Source organism: Diabrotica virgifera, chromosome 2, assembly GCF_917563875.1.
Source record: "Diabrotica virgifera virgifera chromosome 2, PGI_DIABVI_V3a".
NCBI lineage: Eukaryota > Metazoa > Arthropoda > Insecta > Coleoptera > Chrysomelidae > Diabrotica > Diabrotica virgifera.
Window position 1 is genome coordinate 271,225,251 of NC_065444.1, and position 20,962 is coordinate 271,246,212.

Genomic DNA, 20,962 nt, shown 5'->3' on the forward strand with positions numbered 1-20,962 from the left:
TTTCGTGTAGCTTTTGTTAGTCACGCGCACCAATGCTACATGGCCTGCGTATCCTATGATTTGTGTTAAAATTTTAATAGTTTTGAGTCTCTGATTACTCCTTCTAGTATGCTATTAAATAAAGCAGTTGACAGCCTATCTCCTTGCCGTACGTCACGTTTCAAATTGATGTGGTTTGCATTTCCTTGCCTCGGTTCTTTTGACTCTGGCTGAAGAATATTCTATTGCCATTGACCACGACTTTCCGGTCCTCATTTTACTTTCACATTTCCTTGTATAATCGATCGCATCAACTGATATTTTTCATTCCTTAGTATGTGGCCAAAGTAGCTTATTTTTCTTTCCTTCATAATGTTAAGTGTATCTTTTCCTGTTTTCATCTTTCTTAATTTTTCCATGTTTGTCACGTGTTGGGCCCACAATATTTTCCACATTATCTGATAACACCATATCTCAAAGTCTTTTTGCGTCCAGATGCGTCCGTAATTGTCCAGATGGACACGCGCCAACTCGTAACTCTTAAAGACAAACTTTTTTAAATTAAAATGTACACCGGCCAATTCGTAACTTTTCTACTATCTGACCAACTCGCAACTTTATACAGGTGAATTCGAAACCATTGTTTAATTCTAATACCCCAGGTAGTTGTTAGGTTAAAAGGTAAGAAATAAATTTGAACAGTAACGGATTAAGCCAACACGGGGCATATAGCATATTATTATGTAAGCGAATGGTTCTTGGTTTGCTTAAAAACATGTTGTGTATTATATGTACCTATAAAAAAATAACAAAAATTGAAATCTCTTTTGATTGAAACAATATTATATGTATAGACCAGGGCGGATCTGTAAAAAAACGTCTATTTGTGGATGTGCGAGGTGGCATTCGGATTTGTGCAGATAAGGTTAGGTGACATCTTCAATAATAATAATTGACTTATGCTCCTTCTCAAATATGCCCGGAACAATAATAAAAAAATTCAAATATTTAAAAATTTCAAAAAACATTAATTTTCTTCTATATTCTTTGCTTATAACTTTAAAACGATTCATTTTGGAGGAAAGTCGTACAGAATTAAAATAACGATAATTGAATTTTTTATGACATAAGACTAGTTAAAAATGTCTTAAATTATTACCCTTTCTGAAAAATAGCAATAAATACAAAATAAGGGGCAAAATAAGCCTCTTTTTATTCAGTATTTTTTAACAACTTTGGTTGCACTTGGAACCTTCGTAATTCGCATAAAAAATCCTTATAACATACTTAAATCGTCCGCCAAATTTCATTAAAATCGACCTCATAGATTTTGCATAATAATTTTGCAATATAAATTTTTTTAAAAAAGTTCAAATTTTTTAAAAACTTTCTGAACAGAAAGTAGACCATTTAGAAGTTTGCTAATTTTTTCACATATAAAGAGGCCATCTACCTATCTAATACACTTTACAGAATTAAAATTAGATTTATCTAACCGGCCTCAGCACCGTTTTAAAGTTATAAACAATTTTTGGCTTATAAACAAATAGAGTAAGGACGTTTGAGTTGGAATAAATTCATTTTCTCGAGAATGGGCGTCTCTGGAGATAATTTGGGCGTAAATTTTAATTTTTTGGTATACATATCATACTAGTGACGTCATCCATCTGGGCGTGATGACGCAATCGATGATTTTTTTAAATGAGAATAGGGGCCGTATGATAGTAGGCCGTATGATTCCGTCGGTATAACAGGTTGCCTTGCAACCAGATGCAGAACAGTATAAATGTTTTCCACTTTTTAGCACTTTCTTTAATTGAAATTTAAAATTATTTACCACCAATAACTTACACCCACGTACACTCATTACGAAATCTGTTAAAAGAATTTCAGTCATTTTCACATAATTTATTTGGATTTTCTCTAGTAACTTTTCCAAGAGACAATACATAAATGATGAATACCTATTACCTTTTACACCACCTTCAAAGAGAGTAGTTTTTAAAGGTACATACCTGGAATACCGGTATTAAATTATCAACATTACTTAAAAATGAAAGTTCCTAATTCACCTGTAGTTAGTGGGTTATCCACACGGTTCTTAGACATTACTACGGTTGCCTAAATCGACTAACCAATGAACATTAAGGGTGAGATTACGTCACGAGAGTTTACTGTCATTTGAATCGTAATATGATTTTTTTCGAATCCTGAGAAAACCAAGTATTTTAGAAAAATTTAAACGCAGGATGCAAGATTACATTATTACCGAGGGCGGAAAGCCCCTTAAAATAAACAAGCAGATTCTATTGAATGAAATATTTGAAATTAAATATCACACTTCTCTTTTATTTTCAGCCCTGTAACTTATTAAAATAAACATTATAGAAGTTTTCAGGGACTTTCAGCCCTCGCTAATAATGTAGTCTTTCATTCTGAGTTTAAATTTTTCAAGAATATTTATTAGTTTTCTCAGGATTCGAAAAAAATGAATAGAATTAAAACACATTGAGAATTTTGACATGCGTCAAAATTTTGCATTAACTCAATGTAAAATTCTGAACTGTTGAATTCCAGCTTCCCTAATAATTATTGTACATTAAAAGACATTAGAAACTATTTGTAGAGGATTGAAATCTGTATTGGAAATAACTGTTAAAATTGGTCTACGTAATGAAGCATATTCAAAAATTTTGTAAAAATGTAATACATTTTAGTTTTCAGCCCAAACTTAGGCCACACACAATGCAGTAATGTTCACATTTTTGAACTGTCAATATTTTTATTTTATCATCTATTGTTTAAAAATAATACAATTTTTTTATTCAGTCAATGGTGTGAGCACTGTCAGTTAAATAGTAACGTGTGGCCTTACCTTTACACGCATACCTATTGTGGCAAATGTATCATATTTTTCAAAATTTTGGAATGCATTTAAATCGTAGAACAATTTTAACTTTTGATTTACAGATTTTAATTCTCTACAAGTATTCTCTCATGACTTTTGATGTAAAATAATTAGGGAAGCAGGAATTCAACAATTCAGAATTTTACATTGAGTTTCCTATGGCCCTTTTTACGATTCACCACCCGGTATAAGATAAAATGTGTACTATTTGTCTAATTATTTCATAATAACATAAATAATACACATATATACACAATAACACACATTCAATGATCGAAAATCATTTAAAAATATGGGAATGTAAACTCTTGTGACGTAAAGTCAAAAATATAAGTCTCCCCACCACCGTCGGACAAGACAACCGTAATAAAGTCTAATAACCGTGGGTTATCCAAGAATTACCTGCGCACCAGAGTTACGAGTTGGCCTGTAATTAGGATGGAGGATTAAAATAGTTACGAATTCACCGAGACCCGTCCAGACGTCAACTCCATGTATAAAGACAGAGAATACGTAACATATCAATACTCTAGTTCTAATTTATATTTCTAGTTTTCTTTACATAACTGATTTCATTATATTAAAAGTGCTCCTGTCCATCTCAATGCGCCATTTTAATTAATGGTTGCCATTTAATTTTATACTTTATAATTTTGATTTTTTTCTCTTGTATTTAGCTTAATGCCTCGACAACTAATGGCCATTGGCGTAGTACTGTTGATTTCGCAATCAGATAGTGTAATGTGTAGTGAGTGTGTTGAGTAAATGTCTTGGTACTTAGTAAAGACCACTTCATTTTTTTTACAGAGAGACGCTAATTGTATCCGAACATCTGCGGTTCCTTCGGTGGGTACCGATCCCACAAGCAGAGAAACTATAATTTTAATTTAAAAAACATATTTTAGTTTTAAAAAGAAATATATTTACGATAATATTACAAAAAACTAAAGAAAGCATTATGCTTAATCCATATCATATTATTTTGATAATTTTAAATATAAAATAATTATATCAATACATTATTATAATATCTTCTGTTTACCCCACTCAATTGTAAAATATATAGTCGAGGGCTCGGTCTATGTTGAACATAAGTTTTCCTGTAACAAAAGCATATGAGAATAGGTGAAAAATATTTGTTTCACATATTAAATATTAATTTTAATAATATTTTTAATTTGAAAGAGTTAAATAGTGAGTAGAAGTATTTGTCCATACACCAGGGTAGAAAAATAAATATGAGCGATTTCAGGATAAAAATCAATACAGGTATTTGAAGGTGCTAAATCTTAGGGGGATATAGTTTATTAAAAATACATACAAAGGTACTCGTAAATCGACCTCATTTTTTTATAAACAAAGGCCAAAGTCAGAAAATATTGTTTTTTGCCTATAGGATTTTTAGTATCATATTTACAGCAAAAGTTGTATTACAAAAGTCGTGTATCATGAAAAAACGAATAATTTGAACTTTAAAAATATCCAGAATTTTCCGGTTTTTCCGGTCAATGAAAATGAGCTAGTTGTTATTCTTTTGTCGAGTTACCCCAATTTAAAAAAAATGAAGGCTCTACGTTCTCTGGAAGCTGAGATAGTGTAAAATTTTTCAAGCGCTCCAAATTGAAATTTCTATAGCAAAATCTAGACGCGAGAAACTGGACTCCGACCTTCTTCCATATCACACGATCCCAGCTAAGTCAGCGTGAGTAACTTGACTTTAAAGGGTTATTACTCGTTTTAAATAGAAGCTATTCCGTACTTATCGATCGTAATATAAAATTTAGATATTTTTTATCATTATGTAAAAATTTCTACTCTTAAGGGGGGGGGGGGTATGGTTTGAAATATTTAATTTTTTTTATTATTTCAAATAAAAGTGCATACTTTCAAGAATACACTCTGAAAATTTCAAAATAATCGGAGTAAAATTACCAGAGATACAGGGTGTTGAATATCCCTACCTTCGACTCGCTTTGCCACGATTTCGCGCCAGCACGCTTGAGCGTAGTGAGAAACGTTAAACAACTGTTCGCCTTCTCTTTTGCAGATTACTCCTCGATTCAAAAAACATATTCCAATGTGCATCACTTTACGATTTGGCAGACAAATAAGAAGATGAAGATGCAGTGGTCAAAACTTTAAACGCATTTTTCTCAAAACTGCTTTTTCAAAGGCGGTGGACATTGTAACTGAAAAACTACTCGGCCGATCTACCTGATATATTGCACAGATTTTCTTTAGACATTTCATGAGGTAACAACGTCGAGATATTTTTATTTTTTTGCTTATTTTTTGTTCAACAATAATAAATCTGTTGATTTTCACAAATTTTTTACCAAAAATTTCATTTTTTTTTATTTCTGAGTGATACCAAAAATTCAAAAATCATTAAAATTTAAAAAACTCGACGTTGTGACCTCGTGAAACTCATAAGCTAATTAAATCTTTTTGAATTTTTTGTTTCGTTTGATCGAGTGTCGAGTTCTGATGTCCACCGCAAAATCCATTTTTTTGTGAGCTGCCTGTCAAAATTTGTCACCAATGGCTTATTTTTTAATATTTTGGATTGAATTTTTTTCTAAATATTCTTTGAATTGTACTTAATATGCTTATTTAATTTAAAAATAAAATAATTTTATTATAGCTTCGAAAAAAATTCACAAAAATGTGCTTGATTTGTTGATTTCAAACCATAGCCCCCCCTTAATATTTATAAACAATAGATATGTGATTTTTCAAAAAAAAAGTATAACTTGGCTATTATTGGTCCTAGAAAGTTTTTTTTTCTTTTATAATGTGACTTTTTCCACCAGCTTTTTGATGCAATCAGCTATAATTAGATATCATAAAAAGTGACAAAGATATTCTAATTGTTTATAACAAAAAAACTCACCATTTTTTATCGACTTGTTTCACAACACTTAAAAAACAAATATATTCTTTTTTTTTACTTTGTTAGTAATTTGAGTCTTTATGAACTCATTCCACTTTCCCAAAAATTTCTGAATATACTCCTTGGGCAACAATGATTGTTTAAATATTCGATGTCTGGGATAACTGGGATAAACATTTAAGATAACTTGTAAACTAACAAACAGATCTTCTCAAAATTTTGTACACTAATAAATGCACTAAATTACTTCATGATCAAGGAATAATTAGTTTCTTAAGGCGTATTTGGTAAAAGTTATTAATATTTACAAAATAATGCAAAAATGTGGTTTTTTGCAATTCTCTCGGTTAATTCTTTATGTATTTGAACTAATAAAAATTCAAATTAATCGTTATTTCATGATACATAAATTTTGTAATACAACTTTTAGTGCAGTCACTGAAGGTTTTCACCTCCGATTTCGTTGAACCTCCATCGATTTTCATGAAAATTGGTGAGTAATTAGAGAAAACTTGCGCTTTTACCCTGGGGGTGAATGCCACCCCTTCTCGGGGGTGAAAATTATTTTATTAAAAATAATACCATAAGTCGCTAGAGGGACAAATTATAAGCAAAATTTGTTATATAAAGTTATTAAAATAAATCAACACTTTTTGAGTTATTAAAGACCAAAAATTTTATTTTTTCGTAAAAAAATGCATGTTTTAAATCGGTTTTTCACGTATAAATCAAAAACTATAAGCTTTTACAAAAAAGTTATTATTACTGAAATTGAAGATAATAAAAAACTAAATGCATTCCTCACATACAGAACTAAACGAATGTTAGTTCAAAGTGAGTTATTGGCAATTTAATGTGTATTTTTTTCGACGGGTATTCAAATCTAAGTATACAAGCTTAAATAACGGGAAAACGATGCAATGTATAAAATATTCCTGCTAAACATTTGCCAAAGTCCTTCGGAATACCTATCAAATGAGCTTCAGAACAAGGTAATAGCGTCAAAATTAAGCAAGTTATAATGAAAAAAAAAAGAACCGTTTCGAATTTTTTAGGAAAAAGTGAAAAATAAAACATACGCCATTTCCACAAAAATTTAAATTTATAGTAATCCTTACAAGAACTTCTTTATATTAGCATAAGTAATGTGCTCGATAATTTTGACCTGTTTTGAATGCATATTTTTGAAAAAATATGTAATTTAAAATAATCATAATTTTTAAAATTATTGTAAATCTCATATTCTTTTGATAATAACTCCAAAAATACTCCATATACGTAAAAAATTATATATAACCAAATTTTAGTTTTTTCTGTGCCAAATATTTTATCTGTTTTACTATTTCTATAGGGTAAAAAATAACCGAGATAGAAACGTTTAAATCTTAAATTTTGCTGTGGGAACCATGCAACCGAGGTCATTTAACCTTTAATTTTTAAAAAAGTAAGGGGTTTAAAAGATTAGGTTCAACGTGTTTAAATAGCACTTAGAATTAACTTTCAAACAGTTTTTAGATGGATCTGATATCGTAAACACGAACGGAGTTACTAAAAAAAAACAATAACATTTTTGGAAAAATTTTTAAAAGATAAATTTTGAAAAAATTTTGGAGCATAAATTCTAACGCTATCAACATGTTCGGGGGCTCATTTGATTTTTTAAGTACTTTGACAAAAAATGTTTAATAAGTTTGTTATAAAATGCATCAATTTCCCGTTATTTCACTTGAATACGTAGAGTTTTTTACTCGCCGAAAAAAATGTACATTCAATTACCTATAACTCACTTTTAGTTAACATTAAAAGGTTTTTGTAATAAGGGGTTTATTTCATTTTTCATTAGCTTCAATTTTGATAATAATAACTTTTTTGTAAAAACTTACACTTTTTGAGTTATTGATGAAAAATTGGTTAAAAACATGCATTTTTCTCAAGAAAAATTAAAATATGTGATCTTTAATAACTCAAAAAGTTTTTATTTATTTTAAAAAATTTATATAACAAATTTTGCTTGAAATTTGTCCCTCTATTGAATTATGGGGTTATTTTTAATAAAATAATTTTCACCCCCGAGAAGGGGTGGCACCCACCCCCAGGGTAAAAGCGCAAGTTGGCACCATGTCACCTTTGTTCCTTGAGATATCCTCTAACCACTCACCAATTTTCATGCCAATCGATGGAGGTTCAACGAAATCTGAGGTAATAGTTCATATCCACCTTCAGTGACTTCACTATTTTACTGTAAATATGATACTAAAAGTGCTATAGGCAAAAAACCTATTTTCTGACTTTGGCACTTTTTTATAAAAAAATGAGGTCGATTTACGAGTACCTCTGTATGTATTTTTAATTTACTATATCCCCCCTACGATTTAGCACCTTCAAATACCTGTACTGATTTTTTTCCCGTTTTTATTTTTCGACCCTGGACTACCACTCTTATACCCATAAATAAAAGTAAAAAGAAATGGTTTCGCATACTAAAGATAATATGTTTAACATTCTTAAGATTTGAGTCATAGTTGCGTATAATTACATCGCCTATGCAATTAAACAAGAATGCACATTTTTAAGTCGTCACAAAGTTCTATTGCAAAAAAATGTTTCAGTTTCAACAGAGTTTATGACTATGACGAAAGCGCAAGGACTATACATAGATAACCGATAGCAGCTAGCTTGGTTTGAAATAGATGATCCAGCAGGGTAATGAAATCAGAGATAGTTACGTAATAGTAAAATTAATGCAATACCAGAAGGATTAAAAACAAAGATAGTACTGTTGTCTCAAAAATATCAGAGTTAATTAAAAAAGGCTTGTTATTTATTGCCGTAAACACAATCCTTCTCAATAATATTTCTGCGATATTGATGTGATTTGATGGTTTAAATTATTAAAAAGTTTTTATCATTAGATTTTTAAGTTCTTACCATGATCAAGATCGCGATCGTCATCGTCCATATCAAAAAGTTTGACCATCCAAAGCGGACCAAATTCATCATGTTGCATTATGAGGTTACCATTATTATCGTTGTCTACAAAAATATAAATTATTTGATAATCAAAGAATTATCCAAACGTGGTCTAGAGGTTACAAAGTACTTAACTCCAAGAAAGTATCACAATAATTGTGGTACCTCCTTGGAGTTGAGTACTTTGTTAAATTATATGAGTTCCTCAAAGAATATCGAGCTTGTTTTCAAATAGATTAATAATATGTAGCTAAAGTATATTTACCTTTATTGTCAGGCCATTCATTACTGTAGATCTCATTCGGAAGATGATGCCTTAGATCAGTCAATTGCTTCAAGAGTGATAATTGCTCAGAATAGAATTTATCGTAAGTAGCTAAAAAAAACATAGTTTATAACAATAATGTTTTACACAGGTTTAAAAATAAAAAAGCTCGTATTTTGGTCTTCATACATGGATATCTTTCTGATATACCATCCAAAATCAAAAGAAAAATTAAGTCGATTATTTTGTAATCAATAGTAACTTTACAAATAACAAGGCAAAAGTCGTCTCTCTCTCTCTCTCTCTCTCTCACTCGCTAGTTGTTTTCTCCTTTAGGGTGTCGTGATTTCCTATCATGCTAACAACTATCTCTTTACTGTACATAGACTTCTACCCTTGGCTGCTCCAATGGACTCAGGAGAATGTCTTGTCACTGTCTTTCTGCACTTAATATGTCAATCCAGTGAGTAACCGACCTTTGCCTCTACGACATTCAACACCTCCCGATATTTAAAATCTTTCCAGATTGTCATTATTTCTTCTTGCTATATGTACGAAAAACTTTAAGACACCTGTAAGACAAACAAAGCGTGGAGAAGAATAGGAAAAGAAAGAAAGCTTTTAAATACAATTGAAGTTATAAAACTGTAATATCTGGGGCATGTCATAAAGGTCTCTAAGTTGTTGCAATTATTGTTACAAGAAAGAATGCAGGGTAGAAGAAATCGTGGAAGAAGACTCATCTCCTGGTTAAACAATTTGAGATCTTGGTTTAACTGCACTTCTACTGATCTATTTAGAGTAACTAGCGCTATCAAATTGCCATGATGGTTGCCAACCTTCTTAGGGGAGTTGTCACATAAAGAAGAAGAAGTTAAAGAGACAAAAGGAGAGTCTGAATGTTAAGCTCTAGGAGGATTGACAGATTTGTTTTGTATTGTGTCTCTAATATACGAAGTATTCCCCTCCAACACCATATCTCGAAAGCATCAATTCTGTTTCTATCGTCCGATTTCATTGTCCATGTGTCACACCAGCAACTGGCTATAGGAAATATTAAGACATGTATCAATTTCATTTTGGTGTTATTCCACAAGGACTGCCACTGTCTTTCCATAGTTTTGATAAGCGGCTCAGAGACTTGAGCCAAAGCTCCCATTGCTTTGAAGCGAAATTTTAATTAAACCTTGAGCTTTGGTCAATAAAATAATAGCTAAAACCAAGCAATTAGTGCAATAAAATTTAGAAGCTGATATGGACAGAATCTCTAGAAATCTATGTAGACATTTTTATTGGCAAAACCTGGGAAACTAAAGCAAGTTGTAGATTAATGATGAGATAACTGTCGTCAAGATACTGGCATGGAGAAATAGGCTTAGAAAAGATCAATTTAGTCTGTAGCTCCAATGCCGATATTAATGCAAACCATTTACTTATCTCAGAACAAGTTGAACAAGTGGTATTAAGAGGAAACAGTAGCGATCAACAGGTAGCAACAAACGCGTTCCAAGATTGTTGCTGTAAATTTGAATATTTTGTCGAGATATTTGGCACACATATTCGTAATATAATAAAGAATGGCGGTACAGAGCCCAATTTCAGAAATATGTTAGTATGTGGAAAGTACTCTATAACCAAATAAAATATTGCAAAAAGGAGCCTGTACCGCCATCAAGAAAGACAAAAAATATACTTTCTTCAAATAAACTTTTTATCCCGTGCCTAGATTTTGTGTCACATTGGAACTACTAAAAATCGATTTTTTTATAACAAGAAATCGAACGTCACTGACTTGGCAACATTTCGCTCCTATTTGTATAAAAATTATTGTTTTTGATAGTATAAACGTCACTGTCAGTGTCGAATTACCGATGCACTGTTACCTCACTTTTGTTCGCAGAAAGTTCGCAGAACTTTCGCAATCTTGGACCGCGTTTGATGCTACCTGTTGGTAGCTACTGTATCACCTTAAGAAGAATTTTTGGCGCTATATGAGAAAATAGTATCTGGATAATATGATATAAATTTGAACACTGTAAAAAATACACTTTTGTTTTAAAATACTACAGAAATACTACTTTAGCGTAAACTATCCATTTCAGCAATATCTTTTTTTTTTATAAATGTACAGACGAGAGAAAACAAAAAAATTAGTGTCTATATGTAAATTTATAGATATTATTTTGCTTTACTTTCGTAATGTAGTGATTTTGGTTCAGCATATTCTTGGAAGTGATAATACTCCTCATCGTCACCATCTGGTTCTGAAGCTCCATCGTACGCTAAAAACAGAAATTAATTATTAACAAAAATAGTAGAAGTTATCTTTAAACTGAATTAATTTTTAAATATCAATAAAATAAAAAAAATATTTCAAGAAATTTTTACAAACTGGTTACCTACAAAATTTGAAAAGAAAATTTTTAAAATAAAATATAACCCATAAATTTTTAAGGGGATAGGTGCAAAAGCTTGGTCCTGTGCTATTTAAATGCATTCATTTTTTTCGAATACTGAGAAAACTCATAAGTATTTTTGAAAAATTTATACGCAAAATGAAACATTGAAATATTACCGAGGGCCTAAAGTCCCAAAAAGCTTTAATGATGTTTATTTTAATAAGTTGCAGGGTGAAACAAAAAGAGAAAATGAAGTGTGATTTTAATTTCAAATTTTTCATAAGGAAGAAACTTTTTGTTTATTGTAAGCCATTTTCGACTCTCAGTAATAATATAATCTTATATTCTGCGTTTAATATTTTCAAAAATATTTATTAGTTTTCTCAGGATTCGAAAAAAATTAATGCATTTAACCCAGATTTTGCGCCCACCCCCTTAATAAAAAAATCTTCGCCAAGCTACAGAAACTGTTCGTCATATTTGACGGGGAAGAATATGCTAATTGATTGCCAGTAGTACGAATAAAAAATTTGAAAACATGGAATCTCAGATGACATGTACTAGATACTAGATTATTAAAAGATTTATCAAAAATGAACAGCCATTTTCAATTTCGTTGCAAAACGAAAATACAGCCGCATCATATTCTAGTCCAATCAGAGAGTAAAGCAAGCACCTCTACCGGTTTCGAAACTTACTAGTTTCTCATCAGGAGGCACATATGCTGCTCTCTCTGATTCAACCAAAACAAACCCCGGCATACAGTCACGGATTGCAACGAACGAAATGGCATAGATGCCCTAGCGGCCACTGCTAGCAAAAGACTAAGTTTTCAATTCAATGGCATATAAAACAACATAATTTTATTCTACATCCCACCAGACTGAAAACAATGGGAACCTTCTCAGGTTACACCTCCAAGGCTTCTACAATTTGCAAGCCATAATGGATGCTGCGACTCCAACTCTCGTTGGAACTTTACCGCGCTGAGCAGATGGGACGTGAATTATAAATTTTAAAATTTCCTCATCTTCCTTAGTCTCAGCATCCGTTATGGCTTGCAAATTGTAGAAGCCATTGGATTGAAAACTTAGTCTTTAGTCTTTTTAAAAGATTTATATTTATTTAAACAAATTAAATCCTTGTGTACTGTACTCCACTAGTAACCCCTCGTAGTTAATTTGGACTGTTATCTAAATAAAAATGAAAAATAAATTAATTTATGTGTTTTTTTACCTTCATCATTTAGCCATGATGGTTCAGGAAATTCTTGAGAGTTATGTTCTTCAAGATCATCATCGGGCTCGTATTCGAAGGCTGGAGCATAATCTAAAAAGATAAATTAATAGTTAAAACCCAGAAATGTTATTTTAAAACATTTAATTACATTGGAAAAAGACTGTATGCCTTGTTCACATTTCTAAAATTTCTGATGAGTTTTTTGATACTCTTCTGTTGAATAATTCAACACGATTTGTGATAAAGGATACCTATATGACAAAGGAACCCTCACCTTCATATTTGATTGATGGTGGTCCAGCAGGTTCCTGAAAGTGTTGATGTTCCAGATTGTCAACGGAATCGTGTTCTAAGGCTCGGTCATAAGCTAAAAACAGAAATGAAAATTTCTAAATCATTAAAACTATTAAAATGGATATTTTAAAACTCTTTAAGTATTTAAATAGTAACTTCAATTAATATTAATTTAATTAATTAAAAAGAAGAAGGTTAAGAATATATGTGTAAACTAATTTATGTAATTTTTTTTACTTTCATGTTGTTTTATTGATGGTGGTGCAGCAGGTCCCATAAAGTGATGATGCTCCAGGTGGTCATCGAAGTCGTGTTCTAAGGCTTGGTCATAAGCTAAAAACATTCATTAATGGTTCAACATAGTACGTTCTTTAACGGTAAAATATTGCAAAACCTCTAAATTTTAAAGAACCGTTTGGATTGACATGAAATTTGGCATATTCATAGCTAACAAGTCAAAGAAAAAAAGTGATATTGTGCCGATATGTGCTTTTGCCCCGGGGGTGGTTTTCACCCCCCCCCCCCCCCCCGCTTGAGGGCGAAAAAAAATTCGTCCAAAGTAAGTCCGGAAATGGATAAACTGACTAATTTTAAGTAACTTTGGTTCTATAGGGTTTTTTCACTAAGGCAATACTTGTCGAGTTATTTGCCAGTGAATATGTTCATTTTTTCAACAAAATAACCACGCTTTTAGACGGTTTTTCGCAAATAACTCAAACAGTAAATATTTTGTCGAAAAACATTCTCAGCAAAAATATAGCCTGTAAAAGATTTAAAAAAATGGTGTCTATATCACGTCTCTATACCTAGTAGAAGCAGAGTTATAGCTAATTAAAAATAGGTTCATATTCGTCAAATTCCAAATGGAATATTTTAACGTGAAATAACCAAAAATGAAGCACATTTCGGGGAAAACTCATTACAACTTATATAAAGTGTTTAAAAAAAGCTTCATTTTTGTTTTACAAAAAAATTTCTAGCGTCAAAAGTAAACAAGTTACGCTCAAAATAAAGTTAGTCCCTTTTTTTTGGTAAAAAAATCGGGAAAATCACCCCCAATTAGTATCTCAAATGAACTTAATCGTTGCGACTTCACAAGTTTTTTAACTCGTGTATGTATTGTTTATATTATGATCTGTAAGTTTCATCGGTTTAAAGTTCTTATTTTTGAAAGGACTGTAGTTAAAATAGGTTAAACGAGTCACTGATCACGAATGTATGCAAATTTAGAAACACCAAATCTTAATCAATTTTGTCTAACAGAAAAACAAAAAAATACTTAATGTTCAGAAAAGCAATGTTGACATTTTTTGTTTTTCGAGATTTTTAGTATCTCTAACAATTTTTAAGTTATTTTGAAAAAAAAACATATTTTCAAAATTGAAATTTTTAAAAATTTTATTTTAAATCCAAATTTTTTCAAAAATAAGGACTTTGAATCGATGAAACTTACAGATCATATATAAACACAACATAAGTAAAATATTTTGTGAAGCGGTAACGATTAATTTCATTTAAGTTGCTAATTAGGGGGTGGTCTCCCCAATTTTTTTTTTGCCAAAACAAAAGGGACCAACTTTATTTTGAGCGTAACTTGCTTAAATTTAATGCTAGAAACTTTTTATAAAAACGACAATAAAGCTTTCTTTAAATACTTTAAAAAGTTATTATGGGTTTTCCCCAAAAAGTGATTAATTTTTTGGATATTTCACTTCGAAATATCCTATTTGAAATTTGGTGAATATGAATCTATTTTTCATTGGCTATAACTCTGGTTTCGCGAGGCCCAGAGACCTAACGCCTACACCATTTTTTTTTTACTTTTTTACAGGCTATAATTTTTCTAAGAACGTTTTTTTCGACAAAATACTTACTTTGTGAGTTATTTGTGAAAAACCGTATTAAAATGTAGTCATTTTGTTGAAAAATTAACATATTCACTCGCAAATAACTCGAAAAGTGTTGACTTGGCGAAAAAGCTCTATAGAACAGAAGTTACCTAAAATTAGTCAATTTACCAATTTCCGGACTTATTTTGGACATATATTTTTTCACCCCCAAGACGGGGTGAAAGTCACCCCCACGGCAAAAGCACACATCGGCACAATATCACTTTTTTCTCTGACATGTAAGCTATGCGTATGCCGAATTTCATGTCAATCCAGGCGGTTCTTTAAAATTTAGAGCAAAAACCGTGAAAGAATGTACTAAAAACACACAGGTGATTTTAGTACCCTTTTAGTATTAAAATAGTAACTTCATTATTATTTGAAGATAACAATCAATATTATTTCAATAAAGAATGAAGAGGATTAAGAATATGTATGTGTAAACTAGTTTATGTAAGTTTGTTTACTTTCATGTTTTAGTGGTGGTGGAGCAGGTTCCTGAGTGTGAAGGTGTTCCAGATGGTCATCAATATCGTATTCTGAGTCTAGTCCATAAGCTAAAAACAGTAATTAAGGGTTAAAAAGATCATTTTAAAACTATTGGAATATTTGAATATTAACAATATGTAAAAAAGAAGGAAACAAAAATATCCTGAATGAGAAACTGTAAAACAAAAAATTACAATAACTTCAGTCAATATTATTTCAATAAAGAACGAAGAAGATTAAGAATATGTATGTGTAAATTAGTTTATGTAAGTTTGTTTACTTTCATGTTTTAGTGATGGTGGAGCAGGTTCCTGAGAGTGAAGGTGTTCCAGATGGTCATCAATATCGTGTTCTGAGTATAGTCCATAAGCTAAAAACAGTAATTAAGGGTTAAAAAAATCATTTTAAAACTATTGGAATATTTGAATATTAACAATATGTAAAAAAAGAAGGAAACAAAAATATCCTGAATGAGAAACTGTAAAACAAAGAATTACAATAACTTCAGTCAATATTATTTCAATAAAGAACGAAGAAGATTAAGAATATGTATGTGTAAATTAGTTTATGTAAGTTTGTTTACTTTCATGTTTTAGTGATGGTGGAGCAGGTTCCTGAGAGTGAAGGTGTTCCAGATGGTCATCAATATCGTGTTCTGAGTATAGTCCATAAGCTAAAAACAGTAATTAAGGGTTAAAAAGATCCTTTTAAAACTATTGAAATATTTGAATATTAATAATATGTAAAAAAAGAAGGAAACAAAAATGTCCTGAATGAGAAACTGTAAAACAAAGAATTGCAATATTTTCTCTGTCAACATGAAATGTGAAAAGGAGATACCACTTATCATAATCAAAAGCAAAAATGCTCGACAGGGGGCATACATCAATAAGTTGCTTATTGATTCGGTCTCTAACAAAAAGACATAGATGACAGAAGATATTCTAACAGCATGGCTTCACAAATTTGACGCGAAGATGAAAAATCAGGCCATAAAATTGGTATTTTGTCTAGATAATGCTACATGTCACTCCAAGATTGCACCGCATAGTGTTAAAACTCATTTTTATTCCATCCAATAATAGCAGACTGCCAACTATTGGACCAAAGCCAACGAAGAATTTTAAAATCATCTACAAAACCTACTTTAGTAATAAGCTTTTAAGTTGTATAGACTGTAGTGGTTGTATTCTTCAAAAAGTAAAGAAAAACATTACCACAACCCATGCCTTGATGGCATACACAACTTCGTCATGATTGTTTGTAGCCGATGACAATAAAAAAATGCTGTGCTATAGCCGGATCTATGTGTAAGATGGATGCGGACGGTTTTGAAGAAACGAAAAATATTCCAGTTACACAATTATCTGTTCCACCTAAGACATATTAGTGGATTAAAAACAATTTGCCGTGATTGAAAGTGGTATGCCAACAGAAAGTGGAGAAATGATCATCAACGACTATATTAAAGAAATAAAAGAAATAAACGAAACCTATCGAAACGAAAGAAATAAAAGTACCTAAAATTTTTCCAGTGTCCTATATGTCAAAAGCCTATGTCAAGCCAAAGCTTTTGTAACGCTCAGAGAATTAGAAAAATTTTTTTATTAATGAGAACAATTTGGACAAATGCTTCTAAACTCTTAATAAAGTGTAAGGCAGTTTTTTTTTAATAAATGAACGATTATGAAGCAATCAATAACCTCCGATTATTTAAATAAATAACAATTTTCCTATACAGTGTGGCTAAGAAAAGTATGCAAAAAATTTTTATATTGATGTCAATCTTATCATTTACGTTTCAATGGATTGAAACTACAATTAATTAAAATGATGATATATACATAAATAAACAACCTTAAATGTAGATCAGTTGCTTTAATTTTCCTATGTTCTCTCTTAAACGACCACTTCTCTTTAGCGGCCAGTTTTTGATTCCCCGGGGGTGGGTTTTATTGTACAAAATTTTGAAAATAACGGAAGCAAGGAACTATTACAGAAGTAGCAAAAACATCAATATTAATTGCAGGTAGTAACCACTGTGGATAGGGCAGCAAATCAAATCGAAGATGTAAAAAAACAATTCGAAGAAAAATGCAAATATTTTCTATTCAAAATAAGATTGTTTTAGCAGAAAATAATAGTGAGCAGAAATAGTAAGAAATTGTGAAAATTTGTAAAGAATTGAACCGGTTTTGGAGTAGCACTATAATACCCCCGAAGAAGAAATATTTTTAGTGAAAGTATCTTAAAAATGAAATATAAATTAAAGTACAATAATCAATAATCAACGTGAGTAAATATCTGCATAAATATTTCAAATATAAAATTAACAAAATATATTACATAACAAAAGAATATTGTAATAAGGACAAAAATCCGAAAAAAAATAATGGGACGACGACCAATACGATTTAGTTATTTACAAAACCTATCTTTTGTGCCCAAAGTGAATAAAGTGAATAAAGAGTATAAACTATTAAATTTCAAGATTTTTCTTTACTTTTTAGCGATGGTGGTTCAGGAGGTTCTTGAGAGTGATCATCGTCGGGATTTAGCTCTAAGGCTTTACCATAAGCTAAAAAAGGAATTAAAAAATTACATACAAAAATTTTAATTCAAATACCATAAAAAATATTTTACCAAAAGAACAATTATAGTTCAGAGAAATAAGGAAAAAAAATATCGTGTTGGTGACACAACCCCCTCCAGGCCGAAACCAAATTTTTCGAGTAATATGGTCATCTATAATAATAACCTATATGTTTCCTGCAGCCGATTTTGATGATATACATAGTTATAAACAAATGAAGATCAAAAAACGGTAAATTTTCGCTTTTTTCGTCTACTACTAAAAAATTGGGCATCTTAAACAAATTTGAGAGTAATAAACTCATAAACCGTATAAAAAACTTCAATATGGCGTTCGCTGAATATGTATATCCGTATTGGTTGCTTAGAAAATTGCCAAATAAATCATAAATTTTGAGTTTTTATAAATATTCATAACTTATGTAAAAATTAATTTAGAACCTTCTTATTACACGAAATGCTGAGACTTCTGGTGCTTAAATCATACCCTAAGTTTCAAAGCAATTGGTCGAATAGTTTAAAAGTTATTTAATTTGTTTTTCCAAAATTAATTTTTTTGCAACACTGTAAGTCAGAAAATGATGAAGTTACAGTAATATTTTGGATAGTTTATGAAAGAAGAAAATTTACAGTATTTATTTAAATTAAAAAAAAAGACAAAAAATAATTATAAATATTGCAAAATAATTTTGCAGAAACATGTGAATTAAAAAAATGGGGGGGTTAACTTTGTCCCTAAATGTCCTAGAACAGTTGTTTTTCTTTCTAAATGTGTATAAAAATTTAGTCTTTCTAAATGTGAAAAAATAATTTTTCTACGGTTAACGGTTAAAAAGTTATTCTAGTTGTTTATAAGTAAGCAAAAAATCGACATGTTTTTGCAAAATAATTTTACACTGTTTAAATTTTTTTTTGTCATTTATTTTCAATTAAGGTAATAGTATAAATGTTCTTCTTTCATAAACCGTCTGAAGTGTTATTGTAACCTCGTAATTTTCTGACTTATATTGTTGCAAAAAAAATGAATTTGGGATAAACAAATTAAATAACTTTTAAACTATTCGACCAATTGCTTTGAAATTTAAAATATAATTTAAATACAAGAAGTCTCGGCATTCCGTTTAATAAGAAGATTCTAAGTTAATTTTTACCGAAGTTATGAATATTTATAAAAACTCAAAATTTATTATTTATTTTGCAATTTTCTAAGCAACCAATAAGGATGGACATATTCAGCGTGCCATATTGAAGTTTTTTATACGATTTATGAGTTTCTTACTCTCAAATTTGTTTAAAGTGCTTAACTTTTTGGTAATAGACGAGAAAAGCGATAATTTACCGTTTTTCGATCTTCATTTGTTTATAACTATGTATATCATCAAAATCGGCTGCAGGAAACATATAGGTTAATAATATAGATGTCCATACTACTCAAAAAATTTGGTTTCGGCCTGGAGGGGGATGTGTCACGAGAAAAACCTTATTTCTCTAGAATATTACTATTATCACATTAAATTCAATTTTAATTATTAAATGGATTTTAATTATTAAATAAAATATTATTAGAAAAAAATATATTACCCAAAGATATAAAAACCAAAAACAGAAAAAGTCCAAATACCTTAAAAAATAAAACATAAATTAAGATATAATTTAGATATACAAAATTCTTACTCTTCTCATTGTAAATCAGTTGGGTAAATGTTGATTATTAAATGAGTACTACCATATTTTGCTAGATATCTGTGTTGTGGTTTATCTTATTATTATTTGTAATTGTCTTATTTACATAAAATAAATGATTTAAATTTGTTTTTTTAAAAATATATGTTATTTAAAATATTTGATTAGGCACGTTTAGTCCCAAACAACACAATGTTTTGTTAGATTAAAGCTTTGTAGTGGAGATTTCAGATACTTTAAATGTCTCATTAGTAGTTACTCTCATCATTATTTTTTACTAAAAAATCACATATTTATCAAAAACCGTTTAATGTGTCCTATTTTTAAACGCTTTTCCTTAGTTCAATCGTTTGGGTCAAATCTTTAGACGTTAAGTTGACGGCCTTTTCTTCAATGTAAATGAATGAAAATTTGCAGACACTATGCATTCGTGAGAACAATACAGGAATAGTCAATATTTTTTTTATATAAAAAGACTAAGATTTTATTCTAATGGCATATAAAACAACATAATGCTATTCTATACCCCATCAGAATGAAAACAATGGGAACCTACTCTGGTTACATCTCCGAGGCTTCTACCATTTGCAAGCCATACGGATGCTGAGACTAAGGAAGATGAAGGAATTCTACAATTTACAATTCACGTTCCATCTGGCCAGCGCAGTAAAGTTCCAACGAGAATGGTTCCCTTCATACTCCAATCAGAGTAAATGTAGTCAAAAATGAATAACCATTTTCAATTTCGTTGCAAAACGAAAATACAGCCGAACCATATTCTAGTTTAATCAGAGAGTGTAGCAAGCACCTCTAGTGGTTTCGAAACTTATTAGTCTCTCATCAGGAGGCACATATGCTGCTCTCTCTGATCCAACCAAAACAAACCCCAGCGTGCATTCCCGGATTGCAACGAACGAAATAGCATAGATGCCCTAGCGGCAACTGCTAGCAAAAAGACTAAGTTTTCACTCTAATGGCATATAAAACAACATAATGCTGTTCTACACCCCACCAGAATGAAAACAATGGGAACCTTCTCTAGTTACACCTCCGAGGCTTCTACAATTTGCAAGCCATACGGATGCTGCGACTAAGGAAGATGAGGGAATTCTACAATTTACAATTCACGTCCCATCTGCTCAGCGCGGTAAAGTTCCAACTAGAATGGTTCCCTTCATACTCCAATCAGAGTAAATGTAAATCAAAAATGAATAACCATTTTCAATTTCGTTGCAAAACGAAAATACAGCCGAACCATATTCGAGTCCAATCAGAGAGTGTAGCAAGCACCTTTACCGGTTTCGAAACTTATTAGTCTCTCATCAGGAGGCACATATGCTGCTCTCTCTGATCCAACCAAAA

The 20,962-nt window shown here is 30.7% G+C and overlaps 1 protein-coding gene across 9 annotated transcripts; it reads right to left on the bottom strand.

The window, feature by feature from the left end:
• Positions 1-3,786: 3,786 nt before the first annotated feature.
• Positions 3,787-19,687, bottom strand: LOC126879877 (uncharacterized). 9 transcript variants are annotated; one of them, XM_050643193.1, is made up of 13 exons: positions 19,592-19,687; positions 19,499-19,538; positions 17,829-17,903; positions 15,909-15,998; positions 15,606-15,695; positions 15,304-15,393; positions 13,185-13,280; positions 12,928-13,020; positions 12,651-12,743; positions 11,208-11,297; positions 9,016-9,126; positions 8,709-8,813; positions 3,787-3,987 (listed from the first exon to the last, which is right to left on the bottom strand). In XM_050643193.1, exons 1-13 carry the CDS (start codon positions 19,598-19,600, stop codon positions 3,935-3,937), a joined length of 1,035 nt encoding a protein of 344 aa, XP_050499150.1. In that variant the 5' UTR covers positions 19,601-19,687; the 3' UTR covers positions 3,787-3,934. The 9 variants fall into 9 exon arrangements, with proteins under 9 accessions (XP_050499150.1, XP_050499153.1, XP_050499152.1 ...); XM_050643196.1 differs by lacking the exon at positions 15,909-15,998; XM_050643195.1 differs by lacking the exon at positions 15,606-15,695 and having other exon boundaries at positions 19,592-19,674.
• Positions 19,688-20,962: the final 1,275 nt, after the last annotated feature.